A 15,197-nucleotide genomic window follows, 5' to 3' on the forward strand; every position below is an offset into this window, starting at 1 on the left:
AGATTACTGAAACTGGCGATGTGGTCCCGAGAACTTTACCACTCTGACTGACGGAGTTTTGTCGTGTGGGAGATCTCGGCCTAACTTCTCCTGTGAGCCGGGACCTCGAGTACTGGCCCTGCCGGGTTACAGTTCAACAACAACGGCCGTGGGACCCAGACAGGGTCCGGTCGCTTGACTTGAAGAGTATCCTGTCCCTAGTTTGGTGGAGTGCCTTCGGTTCGGTACACACTGCGGAGGTGTATATATCCTGTAAGTGGCTGTGAGGTCGGGGGTCCCTGTCCCGGCGGCTGGCGCCCACGCTGGGTTGGAGCCCCCGCCCGAGATGCCCTATCACTGCTTGAAAATGCACCTTCAGTCCCCGCCTGCCCTGCTCACGTTTCTGTCCCCGGAGGAACTGTGTACTCCGAGGGACACACAGATGGCTGGAATCGAGCAAGTGGAGGCGGTGCGGGGTAACAGCGAGCCGTCCTTGAGAACCGTAATGGCCGCCATTTGGGAGTTTCAATCATACACGGATGCCATTTTCTACAATACGATCGCTGGCAACATCGTAACTGAACGATCGTGTACGGACCCTGATCTGTCTGGAGACTTTGGGCTAGCAGTTTTTCCCCACGCTACTCGCGGAACCGGATGATCGAGACCCCACTTATGACAAAGCCTCGACACCATTGCCCGGACCACAGAGTGCTAGCGGACTTGTTGATCTGGAGAAATGCCCGCCAATATCGACGCAACCGTCTAATGTGGTGTTCACGGAACTGCCCCTCCCTGGGACTACTGATAACAAGACTCGACGGATGCTGATCTCGTTTTTCGCCCGAGTGGTTCTTTCATGGCGGTGGAGATCGGGATACTCGAACATTTGGCTGACGAAGGCGAGTGTCATGGCGGCGGATGACTGCGGAAGACTGGGGAGTTTGTTCGGACTCATAATACCGGTTCATGAACTGCCTAGGACTTTGGTTTCTCCTGGAGTTGTGATGGTACCGTTTGATAGACTCCGTACGAAAAATCGCAGGGGTCAAGGGTGAGACTGTTGGCCTGGTTTTGATTCAAGGGGTGTGTGAAGGACGAGGGATCCGCCATTTTATTGATAGCGGGAGGTGGGACGGTGTCAGACGTCTTCCCTGTGTGATATTGTTCATAACTTTATTGAGTGTTGGCTGGATTCAAGACTAGGGTTGTGCGTTTCAGACGGGGGGTAGTGAGAACGGGGGCATGTGTGATATTCTTCTCCTCCTCTACTTTTCTTTTCTTTTCCTTTCTTTTATAACTCTATATTCTTACTATATTTCGGGTTTTGGATACTGGGCGACAGGCACGCTGCTAGGGGGGTAGGCCGTAGCCATCTGCAGGGGTGCAGGGTGGGGGGTTGGGGGGAGGGGTTTTATTTTTTTCCGTTCTTTGTTTCTATGGCCTTTTTTCTTCTCGTTTTTCTGGCTTTCCTTTTACTTTCTCTTTTTTCTGGGATTGGGATCAGTGAATCTGGTTAATTTTGTGGTATCTCATGGATATGTCGTAACCCGTGCCTCTACATTTACTGTGTCATCGACATCAATGGGCGGGCGCTTGCCTGGTGAACATAGTGACGGTATGCATGCATATATTGATTCGCTCATTTAATTGATTTTGTTTACAGTGTTGGACTCGCTCATTTGACCCGCTCATTCGATGATTATGTTCTAAAATTTCGGCGCCTGATCCCTTCCCCTTCCTTTCCTATTTCTCTACTTCATATGTGAATTTCATTCGTCTTATTCGAACCTATCCTGATTTTAAAACATAAATTAAACCTCAAAAAAAAAAAAACATTTGAGTAAAAAAATAAAGTAGAGTGTTTAGAGGAAAATGATGCATTGCTGGAGTGTGTCACAAAAATGATGCAACTCCAGCAATGCATCCTTTCACATGGGGCCAGTCCCATGTGAAAGGGCCTGCGTCAGTCTTAAGCCTGCTGTGAGGCAGGCGCAAGATTTAGACGCAACAGCGTCGTAAAAGTGGCACTGTGAAATCTCATAGATTTCACTGCGTCACTTCTACGACCCTTCCTTATGTCAATACGCCCCCTTTGCATACATTACAGCTGGCGCAGGTATAATGTGGTTTACAAAGTGACGCATCTACCTAGATGCGTTACTTTGTAAATATGACTCAACAAGGTGCATTTTTTACAGCACTGGTGCGTCACAAAAAGTGACGCACCAGTGGCGTAAAATGTATGACGCATTATGTTGCAAGGAGTTACAGATACGTCAGTATTTCTGACGTATCTGTAAGCGCAAAAGTGATGCATTGCTGGAGTGTGTCACAAAAGTGACGCAACTCCAGCAATGCATCCTTTCACATGGGGCCAGCCCCATGTGAAAGGGCCTGCGTCAGTCTTACGCCTGCTGTGAGGCAGGTGCAAGATTTTGACGCAACGGTGTCCTAAAAGTGACGCAGTGAAATCTCATAGATTTCACTGCGTCACTTCTACGACCCTTTTTTTGCGTCAATGCGCCCCCTTTGCATACATTACACCTGGCGCAGGGGTTTACAAAGTGACGCATCTACCTAGATGCGTCACTTTGTAAATATGACTCAACAAGGTGCATTTTGTACACCACTGGTGCGTCACAAAAAGTGACGCACAGGTGGCGTAAAAGTGACGCATGGCCTCATAAATGAGGCCTTCAGTCTTCTACTCATGCGTCATATTTAATGTATGACGCATTATGTCGCAAGGAGTTACAGATATGTCAGTATTTCTGACGTATCTGTAAGCGCAAAAGTGATGCATTGCTGGAGTGTGTCACAAAAGTGACGCAACTCCAGCAATGCATCCTTTCACATGGGGCCAGCCCCATGTGAAAGGGCCTGCGTCAGTCTTACGCCTGCTGTGAGGCAGGCGCAAGATTTTGACGCAACGGTGTCCTAAAAGTGACGCAGTGAAATCTCATAGATTTCACTGCGTCACTTCTACGACCCTTTCTTGCGTCAATACGCCCCCTTGGCATACATTACACCTGGCGCAGGTATAATGTGGCGCAGGGGTTTACAAAGTGACGCATATACCGAGATGCGTCACTTTGTAAATATGACTCAACAAGGTGCATTTTTTACACCACTGGTGCGTCACAAAAAGTGACGCACCGGTGGCGTAAAAGTGACGCATGGCCTCAATAATGAGGCCTTCAGTCTTCTAATCTTACTTTTTCTTTCACTTTCTCTGTTTCTTCGCTGCCTTACTCACCTTGTCTCACACTCAATTGTCTTTATCCAGTCTATATCTCCACTCTTTCCTAAACATCACTGCTCTTTTCTTAACCCTTCCATACCACCGTTCTTTTACTACATTTTCTTCACTTATCCACATTCCCCATGTTCACTATGCTTCTCCTCACTCTCCTTCCCCACACTCACCTTCTTTCAGTCCCCCTACTTCACTTTCCTTCCCCTCTCGTCCCTTTCTTTGCTTTCTCACTCGTTTTCCTCTCCTATCTCACTGTACTCCACTTCAGTTACTCTTTTTCATTTTTTTAAGAATACAGCTCTTTGATGAGACTTGGAGGTAGTTCTGAAAATAACTTTTTTTTTCCTTTTTTTTAACAAAAACAAAAACAGGGAATGGGAAACTGCTCAACAGGAGCAAAAGAAAATCATCAAAATTAGGACTGGGGACGGCAGCGGTGGTTCTCTAATGCTCGAACCATGAACATAACACTTTGTTCCCTATAACAAAGTAGCTGATCACATTGTCTGCATTTAATTACGGCTTCATTAAAAGCAGGCTGAATATTAGGGATCAGCTCTTCTGGTCGCCCCCTCACCGATGTAGTTGGTTCTCCGGTTGAAGTAGAGGCACCATCCCTGGGAGCCTCTCGTGCCAGAGCCCTGACACTCTCCCGGGCATAGTTCTGGGGATGCCTTCTCTGCACGTGGCGAATCATGGAAGAATTACCAAAACTGTACTTCCTTGTGAGGTCTCCTCTGGAAAGCACAGTATGGCAGATCTTACACTCCACCTTTGGAGCATTTACTTTCTTACGTCCCTCAGGAACATCAAAAAATTTCCAGATAAAATGCTCCTTAACTCTAGGCTGAGGAACCTCTTCATCTATAAATCCCTCTGTGTCATCACCGCTGCTGGATGCTCTGGCAGCCATGATAATCCAACAAAGATTCAAGAGCAAAAAGACAGGTCTTGCAGTCACAAAAGTGAAAGAAGAAGTGAAGGAAAGGGGTGGGGATTTCATTCTTTGTAAAAAAAACTGTTAGCAACCAATGAAAAGAGTTATTTTAAGGTCACATGACTTGACGCGCTTATGCTGCGCGCACCGGAGCGCTTCTGGGGTGCTTACGCGGCGCGAACGTAGGCGCTTCCGGGGGCGCTTACGCGGCGCGTCTGAGTGACGTTTTGATAGCTTTACGGAAATGCAAAATCATTTTCATTTCGTAAATCAAAAATACTGCTTTTATAAGTATGGTACTAAATGTCTTGCATTATTATTTACTTTTCATACATACTTTTTTTTACGATCGCAGAAATAGCGCTCTCGGTGCGCTCTCGGGAGAGCTTACCGGTGCGCGCACCCTGAGCGCTCCAAGACAAAATGGTACCGGTAAGCTTACCGGTGCGCGCACCCTTAGCGCACCAGGACAAAAATGTAAAAAAAATATATATACATTGAACAAATATATATATATTTTTTAAATATATTTAATTGTTGTAAAAAACAGCTAATAAAAAAAATCGTAGGTTACAAAGTCGATATACAAAGGAATTAGCTTTTAAAAAAACTATGAAATTCACTGAAAAAACCATAGGTTTCACAAACGTTATAGTTAAGAATTAGTTTTTTAAAAACTTTGGAAATTCACTAAAAAAAACATAGGTTTCACAATCGTTATAGTTAGGAATTAGCATTTAAAAAACCTTTGAAATTCACTGAAAAAACCATAGGTTTCACACTCGTTATAGTTAGGAATTAGCATTTAAAAAACCTTTCAAATTCACTGAAAAAACCGTAGGTTTCACACCAGTTATAGTTAGCTGAACATTTTACTCATACAAAACCATTGACATTCCCACATTATAGTTAGTTGGACTCACTATAACTCGCGCGCCCGCAATCCACTGCTGATGATGTCACATATTACATCATTCATGACATGGTCAGTGACATCACTGATGACATCACTGATGACATCTCAAATGACATCACTGATGACATCACTGATGACATCACCGATGACATCATCCATGTGATAATACGATGCACCTGCTCACACTCTAATCTAACCTTTGATACACCCAGTGTTAAATACAAACTACCATTCCTGAAATTATTGACACACCAATACCCGTAACTACATACGCACTCACTGATTCCTAGATCTACACACACATCCACTCATTCACCCATACAATCACTCATATATACAGTCACTCATCAATAGAACACTATCATATCCACTCATACACCTATACAGACACTCACATGCTGACACTCATCCACAAGGTTACTCAAACACCTAGTCAGTTATGCAAAGAATCAATCACACTCCCATTTCCTCAACTACACAATTATACACACTAAACCTTACTTATTCAAACATATACTAACACATACTTACTCTCTTTTACAATCACTGATACAAGTACACATTGATCCATACAGTCACTTACACAATCACAGGCTCTCATGTTTAGTCATTTATATATGCCAACTTTCACATGCACTGTGTTTTACATATGCACTTACTTGGACATGGAGCACTGAGATAGCTATTCACTCTCCAACACACCCATGCAGACAGTCAACCACCCATACAGCTCTTTCCACATGCACTGTTGAACACATATACCAAGTGAATCAACTGCTCACACATATATGCACAGAGTCACACACCTCCCAGCCACCCACACACATACTCACCCTCACATACAAATACTTGGACAACCAATCAATAACCCATATAGCCACTCATATAGCTACTGATCAACACATGCAGCAGCTTACACAACAACAGACATAATATTGCACACATTCAGACAGTTTAGTCTCTAACCCATGCATTCAGTAAGACACATTTAATCTCCCACTCATACAGTCAGTCATACACCTACTAAATCCATTATCCAAACACTTATACATACACTCATTCTACAATATGTTAAACACATTTTTAATTTTCAGGAACACACATTTACTGGATGATGTCATCAGTGATGTCATCAGTGATGTCATTTGAGATGTCATCAGAGATGTCATCAGTGATGTCATTTGAGATGTCATCAGTGATGTCATCAGTGATGTCATTAGTGATGTCACTGACCATGTCATGAATGATGTAATATGTGACATCATCAGCAGTGGATTGCGGGCGCGCGAGTTATAGGGAGTCCAACTAACTATAACGTGGGAATTTCAATGGTTTTGTATGAGTAAAATGTTCAGCTAACTATAACTGGTGTGAAACCTATGGTTTTTTCATTGAATTTGAAAGGTTTTTTAAATGCTAATTCCTAACTATAACGAGTGTGAAACCTATGGTTTTTTCAGTGAATATATATATATATATATATGTATGTATGTATGCAATGTAATCTGGTGCTCATGTAAGGCCCTTAGGCCAAGATCGTAGTATGGAAAAAATGCAAATTATAAACAGGTGGATTGATAAAATCACATGCTTTGATCCTAATTAACAGTCTGAACTGTAATATATTTTTAGCATTCTTAATTGATAAGCATTAATTTATAACAGTAGCAATCAAATCACACCATTCCAAAAACTTGCTAAAGATGAAGGTAGACTCACTTTTAAAGAGCAGTATTAAGGAATAGTTTAATCATAAGGTAGCTAAGAAACTCGGAGAATGTACAATCAGCAGTCTATAACTACTCATGAAAGGCACACTTTTTTAGAGGGATTTGAGTAAGGCTGTACAAAGTTGCAAGACCTTTTCACAAATGTTCCTGAAAATCTATCAAACTACACTTTCAGCAGAAAATGTCTCCTGGCAAGATATTTTCTGCAAGCCTCCTGTGAGCAAAAATTAAGCAAAATTGAATAATGTGAAAGGTAAAAAAAATCAAGAATTTCACATGACAGAGAATTTGTACATTTTACTCGTGTAATTAAAATGTTACCAAGGTTTAGATTTGAGGCACTGTACATATTCATAAGTAAAACATTTATAGTATAATTCTGAAAATACAACAATTTGCATAAGCCTACATGTAAGTAAAAACAAGTAATAATGTAATTCAGGAAATACAACCATATAGACTTCAAATTGTGTGCATCGTGTAAGCATGGCTGTACACAAATAGCATACATCACATTGCACTTAATGCTCTCCTAACTTAATACCCTAATACCCTGCTAACTTACAGAGAGTCACAGATAGCAGCTGCATAAGAACACTTTCCCAAATTTACTTACAAATTTTAGCAAACAGAGAGATGCTTAGACTCCAGCTTTAACCTGTAGCTCCACCAACTCGTATTGCTCTCTGTGAATCACAGGCTTCATAAAGTTGTGTTATCGTTATCACTGTTGACTTGCCACTACTGACGCTTTTGCATCTCTCCACTATTACAGGGGATCCTCCTAGAGAACGTTCACCTGCAGAAACCACCTACCTAGGAACCAGAGGAGGCAGACCAGACATCAGCTGATAAGACATGGCAAGGCTACGTAAAAAGGCAGGCATAGCTCTCTTCCTCTTCACCCTTTTCATCTTTGGAACTATGATGGGGCTACGGACCCTGAAACCGAGTGATGGTTTTTCAGACCTGGCACCGGGACTAGAGCTGGTGCCCTTCATGGAACATGTGGACCGGCGGTCTGTGTCCCACAAGGCTGTGCCCCCATCCCATGGAGTCACAGGCACAGATGGCCACACCGAACCAATTGTCTACCGTGATATCCATATATTTTACTACATGTGGTATGGCAACCCCAAATTTGATGGCAAATTTGTGCACTGGGACCACGTGATGGTGCCACACTGGGATCCCAAGATATCTGCCAGTTACCCAAAGGGAAGGCATAGCCCTCCAGAGGATATCGGCTCCAGCTTCTACCCTGAACTTGGCCCGTACAGCTCAAGAGACCCAAATGTGCTGGAAGAACACATGAAACAGCTGAAAGAAGCTGCAATTGGTAAGATCATTTGTTTTGGCAAATCAATTTATTTCATGTCGATACCCCTAACAGTATATTCAGTTGATCCAAAAATGTAAGAAGCACTACAAGATATATGTAATATGTTACCTAGCCATAACAGTGACTATAAATATGAAATCATGTATTTTTAGGTGGACTCTGAGACAGGTCTGTCTGCACGTTAGATATTCTTATAAAATAAAAATTAAATAACTTAAGAAGGGCTAAGAGCCTGCTGGTTACTTACCATTGGTTTGCTTTAATGTGGCTCTCATTTCCATGGTTGTCATTGATCAGCAAATTTTCTCTTCCTGTGCTTTAACTTTGCCTTTGAATATTAGTCCATACCATGGAGCATGCGTGGTAAAGGTATAGGCGTGGTTGTGGAATGTGTGGTAAAGACTTATGTGCGGTAATGATTGCGTGGTAAATACTGTGTTGTAATGGTTGTTTCCCGTGGAGCATGGACCAAGTACAGCTTCCGGTCAGCGGACAGTGTCCTTCCAATGGACATGCACATCTGGAGGTGCTTTTTTTTCATTTCAGCTCTAACACTCCATGAGAGTGCATCTGTTATAGGGCTCTCACCCTTCTCATCCGGCTGATTTCCTTGCTCCTGGCCTCCCTCTCTCCTGTGTCGCTGCACACACTCTATGGTATCGGCAAGAAAAAGGCATGCATCTTACTGCATCCGTGTTTACTCTAAACCTCTCCCTCTATCCTGACACTGGTTGTGGTTTGTGTGTGGTTCTCCAGCTCTCCTCAGGTGCCGTTTATGGTATGTCAAATGCCGTTTTGTTGCCTATGTGTGCTTGTTGGGAACAGTTTGAAAGTTTTTTCACCCACCCATTTGGAGGGTTTCTGTAGTCGTCTCTTTCTCCCCGTGAGTCCATTCCCCTCTCCTAAGGGTGTGCTTTATTTTTACTGCTTGTTCTCACAGCAGATCTGTGCTTGCCACACTCTGTGTGGACTCAGAGATACAACTGCTGCTCCCATCTTCCAAAGTTCGTCTCCTGCTTCGTGCACCAACTTTGAAATGTTAAGGTTGAAAACAATGGAGCCTAGTGGCCTCGTCTCCCAGTTACAGGTCGAGCTGTAACATCAAAGGTGAGCATGCCTCTGAAAATGCTCTGCCTTCCAACAAGTTACAAGGACACACCTCCCCTTTTGCACTCTCCTTTGCAAACAAAATGTTCCTGATTACCTTTAAAAATAAATTATTATTTCTGAAAAAGGTGTTGCTGTTTGTAATAACATTCTAAAAGTCATAACTCGCATACTTACAGCGCTTTCAACCGGAGGTTGGGACCTCTTAGCACTTTAAATGCATGTGTCACTATTCCAGATTGCGCCAACCAGCATCATTGGTGCGGATGTAGTGTGTAATTCATACACAAACACACACATCTGATAAACCTAATGGGCCTTCATCAAGGAACGATTTCCGTTCCCATTGATAATTTAAACTTGTATTTATTTTTCAGTAAAGGTGTGCATTGTATTTTAAAAGTGTTTGTCTGACGATGTAAGGCAAAAAAGTAATTGCAGTGTAACAACAATATGCTGTTCTTTTCAGGAGAGGCTCCTCCATAAGGGCGAAGGGGAGTCGCCATACTAGATAATAATGCCCCAGAGATGAAAAATAAAATGGTAATAAAGTTAATTTACTACAATTTTATTTTTCACTTCCCCATCCCGAGCCAAGTGTCAGGGCAGGGCGGAGCCAATACTGCTGAGTGGCAGTAGCAGGGAGGGGTGGAGGGCTGGGCACTTAAGTTAAAAGTGTGCATGTCACTTTGGCCAGCTGTCTTGCAATAGCCAGCCAACCTCCATAAACAACATGTCTTAGACAGCTGGGTGAAGAGCAAGTATAGGTCTCCAGTGCCTTTGGGAGCGCTGGAAGAGCCAACTCCATCCAATCCTGGCACTTCTCTCATGCTGGCTAACAGCATGAGAGCAGCATCTGAACTGGTTAGGGTTGGTGGCGGGGGACACGCTGGAGGATGGGAAGAACACCAGGACCAGAGCGAGGACGTGCAGTAAGGTAAGTTAATGTTCTATTTTACTTTATTTAATGTACACTAAATCGATGACATGCATTACATTAACATTTTAAAGTTAAACATTTAAACTTTAGAATTATAATGTAATGCATGTCGGCAATTTCATTAATGTTTATTCATTACATGCATGCCATTTTCCCCGAGTCGGCACGGCACCCACCCATTTTCCTGCCCCCCCACTATGCTAATGCTTGCTATTTCTGGAAGACTGACAGGTTTGAGTATACTGCGATCCACTTTTAGGAATTTTTATAACTTTCTTTGTACTTTGCAGACTAGTGTTTTTGTCAGATGGTATTTTCTTGTGAAAACAAGGGCTCTGCATCGCCATGAGTAACACCTGGTAGCGGCTGCATGTCGATAGAGCGAAAAAGAGAGAGTAGGCGAGAAAGAGTGTGTGTGTGTGTGTGTGGGGGGGGCATTTATAGCCCATGCCGTTTGGGACCTGCTCGGTCCTCATAGCTTGGGTTAACCTTGTCAGAGCCAGGCAAACTCTATCATGAGGACCGGTGCATGAGGAGGACCGGCCCCGTAGTGTGTTTAGGCACTTTCGAGCGAGTTTATCAAAAAGCTAAAAGTGCAGTTATATTTGCTTCAGTCTGCTTTATAACCTACCCTACCATCAAAGTGGGCGTGGAGTTGGAATAGTAAATATACACTTAATTACGGTCAATGGCCAGTCCTTGTTTAGGGGGACGGGGGTGCGGGTGTATGTGTATGTGAGTTTGTTTTGTGTGTGTGTGTGTGTGTGTGTGTGTGTGTGTGTGTGTATATATATATATATATATATATATATATATATATATCCTTTCTGAAGTTGCCCAACGCTTAAGGACGCACTCCACAGCAACGTGTCCACAGGACAATTTTATTTGGAGGGAGCCAGCGCCTACATGCTCGCATTCGTTTGTGCCTGACCAGTTTCGGAGCCCCCAAGCTCCTTAATCATAGGCGTGCTCTGCAGTTGAACAGCTTTCTCTGTGGCTTTCACTCCAAACCAGCATGCTTTATTATTTCCTGCCCTTCAGTGCTTTTATTGTCAGTAATGTCTCTCAGGTGAGTGTTCTAAAACCGCCTTGCATGCTGGAAATTGTAGTTTCTTTCCGCAGCATACTTTTTCCCTTTCAGTAGGTTCTGTTAACAAATGCTAAAATAAAGCGTTAATTCTTGCCCACTGGAGAGCAGGACATGTGTATGTTTATTTATTTATTTATTTATTTGTTAAGGAGTTTTATATAGCGCTGGCCGGACCCGGGGGTATTGGAGCGCTTTACAACAGTTTTTGTAAGAGTCATACAATAGAGCACTGATTATACATATTGGTTCGGAAGTCCAAGTGTGCGATGCAGCATTGAGGTAGTACGTGAGTCCTGAGATAACCTCATTGAGTGCACATTGTCTTGGGTTGAACCTCTAAAGGGGAGGGAGGAGCAGGAATGGGTCAAAGGACAAGGATGAGGTAGGTCTTTGTGATACAATGTCAGGGAGGAACATCAAGCAGGGATTTGCATTCAGGCGGCGGCTATCCATTCGAGAGGGAGCGGTTGAGGAAGAGGTTTTTTAGGTGTTTTTTAAATTTTATGAAGGACGAGAGCATTCTTATATCTGCTGGGATGGAGTTCCAGATTTTGGGCGCGTTCCGGTGAAGGACCGTGCAGCGTTTTTTTGTTTGTGTGTTTTAATATGGATGAGAAGTAGGGTATTGTAGCTCCTGAGGTTTCTTGTCTGACCAACCCTCTTGAGTTTGACGGCCTGGTAGTTAGGTTTTCCAGTGTGCAGGGCTTTGTGCGTGAGGCAGGCAGTTCTGAAGCTGGCACGTAGTTCGACTGGGAGCCATTTTAGTTCTCCGAGTGCTGGTGAAATGTGATCGTATTTCATAATTCCAGTGACCATTCTGGCTGCTGCGTTGAGACTTGTTTTAAGGAGAGCTAGGTGATATTTTGTTGTACCAGTGAGAGTTGCATTCTAATAGTCGAGTCTGGATCCAGTGATTGGGTGGCTTGTTTGAGGTCATTGTTTGGGATGAATGGTTTGATTTTGTTGAGTAGCTTCAAATTGAGGAAGGCACTCTTTGCTGAGTTTTTAATGTGTTTGGTCATGTCGAGTTTTGGGTCTAGGGTGATTCCTAATGATTTTACAGAGTTTGCCAGAGTGAGATTACTGTTGAGAGCAGCCATAGCTTTTAACCATTCTGCAATTTGAGGGTTCTCCTCTTTGTTGGAGATGAGGAGGATCTCAGTTTTGTCTTGATTGAGTTTTAGGTGATTTAGAGACAGCCAGTGTTGGAGTGTCATTTAGTCTGTGAATGTCATCTATGGAGGAGGTTTCTAGGTAGATTTGGGTGTCATCTGCATATAGGTGAAAAGGGAGGTTGGCATTTTTCAATATGGTGGTGAGGGGTTCCATGTATATATTGAACAGTTGTGGTGAGAGCACTGAGCCTTGGGGCGCGCTCCTGTTGACGGGGTGTAGGTCGGAAGTAAAGTTTTTGATTTTTATCCTTTGCGAGCGACTGTGTAGGAAGGAGGAGAACCAGGGTAGGAACACCTCATCAGCACCTACCCTTTCTTGTAAAGCCTTGATGAGTAGTTGGTGATCAACTGTGTCAAAGGCTGCCGATAGGTCCAGGAGCATGAGTAGGCAGCATTTGTCGGTGACGAGGGATTTGTGGATATCATCTGTGATGTTAAGGATCATGGTCTTGGTGTTATAGCCTTTTCTGAAACCCGATTGGTGGGGATCAAGAAGGTTGATGTTGTCCATTGCTGTGCCAGTTCTAAGAGGACGCATTTTTTGAGGATTTTCGATAGGAAGGGTAGATTGGAGAAGGGCAATTACCACCAACCTGTAGTTGGTGGCAATTTGCGATTCCTTAAATGGAATGTATGATTAAATGGAATGTATGAGGCATCCAAGTTGTGCGAAAATGGCATAAGGAATCGCAAATTACCACCAACTACAGGTTGGTGGTAATTCACGATTTCTTTCAAAAATGCACATTTTTGCATTTTTCAAAGTGCCATGTGGCGCACACACATGCCCTTATGGCATGTATGTGCGCCACATGTGCACGCATGCTCATTTCAGGGGTGCTGCATTCTCAATTTGCGATTCTCTAATTGAGAATCGCAAATTGAAAATGTCTTCCCATTCATTCCTATGGGCCTCTAGGCCCATAGGAATGAATGGGGAGGTATTCCTTAATTGAGAATTGCAGTTTGCAATTCGCAATTAAGGAATATGTAGGATTCGCAAAATTTATTGTAAATCCAACATACATAGCGTTTTGCGATTCTCAAATAACGATTCCCAAAAATTCGCTATTGGAGAATCTCAAAACCTAACATTGATACATATGGCCCTAAGTGTCAGGATGGAGCGGGGCCAGCGCTGCCGAGTGGCAGCAGCAAGGAGCTGTGTGCTTTTAAATGTGCATGTCTCTTTGGGCGTCCGTCTTGGGACGGTCAGCCGGACATGAGTATTATAAAGAGCAGTCCGTCAGTGCTCTTAAGAGCTCTGAGAGAGGCTGCACTATCCAATCCTGGTGCTGCTTTCATGCTGTGAAAGCAGCGCCAGTATTGGATAGGGCAGTTTCCTGCATTGGGAGCTTCCTGGAAGACACCAGAGGGAGGAGAACGTCGCACAACGAAGGAAAGTAAGTGAGGTTAGTCCTTCATTTCCACCAACCAAAAGAAGACCACCAATGTAGACCATTCAACACTAGCGATTAAGCCACTGTCTATTATCACTAATTCACACCAGCTGATGTCTTTATAAACCTATCCCTCAAACCTGTATATCACAAGCACGCAGACTGTGACTTCCGAGGTCTTCTGTGCAATGGAAGAATGGCTGGTCCACGAGGACTGCACAGCTAGCAGGAGCAAGCGGGCGCGCGGAACTCGGTGGCCTTCTAAATATTTTACCTCTTCAGCGCTTATCTCAGGGGTTTTGGATCCTTAAGTACACTAAAGCGCACTCAATCTTCATCTCAACTCGCTTTAGATCTGTCAAACTTAACCTGTGATCTGCAAGAGCTAATTCCATTGCAATAGGAACTGTCTCGGTAATCACATCATTTCGATAATAGTCTTTAATGTAAATTTAGATATTTTATTTCCCTAGAGACATCTCCATCCAACCTTCACTGCAATTGATATTTGAAGGTCTGCTGAATTATTTACACTTTCCTCTCCACAGCTCTCTGCTCCTTGCAAGAGGGAACATGCTGTGTTTCAGACATTGCCTCTGCTGCCCTTAGCAGAACAGGCGGCCATGTCACAGCCTTTATCAGGGCGGGCTGCCTGCCAATCAGTGATATACTCTGCAAGTGCATAGGGCGCTATAGGGCTGCCCATTGGACAGGTCGGCTCGAGAATACAGCAGAAATACCCCCAAGCTAGTGATGCACGGTTTAGGCACAGTCTGCTGTTTTCTGCAGTACCATAGGTGTGTAGCACAGATGCTTGAAAAATTAACTCACTGACTTTGGCATAAAAAAATATTATGTCAAACTAGAGCATATACTGTTCAGGCGTGGCCGGCACAGGTAAGAGCAGTGGGGCAGTGGGACAGGGGCGGGCGTGGCGGATGGGAAGTTGACAGACGACGGGATTGGTAAAATAAAATTACAAATTAAAAAAAAACACTTACCTTGCGCTTGCCGCATCACCGACTCGGCAATGCGACGAGCGCAAGGTAAGTGGTTTTATTTTTAATTTTATTTTATTTTATCAATCCCGTTGTCTGTCAACTTTCCCCCTCCGCCCCCTCCTCACCACTCATACCTGTGCTGACCGCGCCTGATTAACTGTTTAGTTGACAGCGATAAATACTGAACAGTTACTGAGGTTTAATGAGGTGTGAATTAAATAAACTAACTGGGTGCAGAAAAGCGTTGACATAAGACGGTAGATATATTTGTATAAACACAGATTATAATGTCGTTCCGGCAGAACAATGAAAAGAGGA

At 43.6% G+C, this 15,197-nt stretch overlaps 1 protein-coding gene across 1 annotated transcript in view; it reads left to right on the plus strand.

Annotated features, from left to right (window-relative positions):
- Positions 1-15,197, plus strand: part of LOC144824779 (glycoprotein endo-alpha-1,2-mannosidase-like protein) — a 259,396-nt gene that overhangs the window by 43,023 nt on the left and 201,176 nt on the right. Inside the window, exon 2 of the mRNA XM_078683785.1 lies at positions 7,597-8,160. Within this exon, the coding sequence (XP_078539911.1) occupies positions 7,680-8,160 (481 nt within the window). The 5' untranslated portion in view covers positions 7,597-7,679. The remainder of the gene's footprint in view (positions 1-7,596; positions 8,161-15,197) is intronic.

Source organism: Lissotriton helveticus, chromosome 3_1, assembly GCF_964261635.1.
Source record: "Lissotriton helveticus chromosome 3_1, aLisHel1.1, whole genome shotgun sequence".
In the NCBI taxonomy this organism is placed as follows: domain Eukaryota; kingdom Metazoa; phylum Chordata; class Amphibia; order Caudata; family Salamandridae; genus Lissotriton; species Lissotriton helveticus.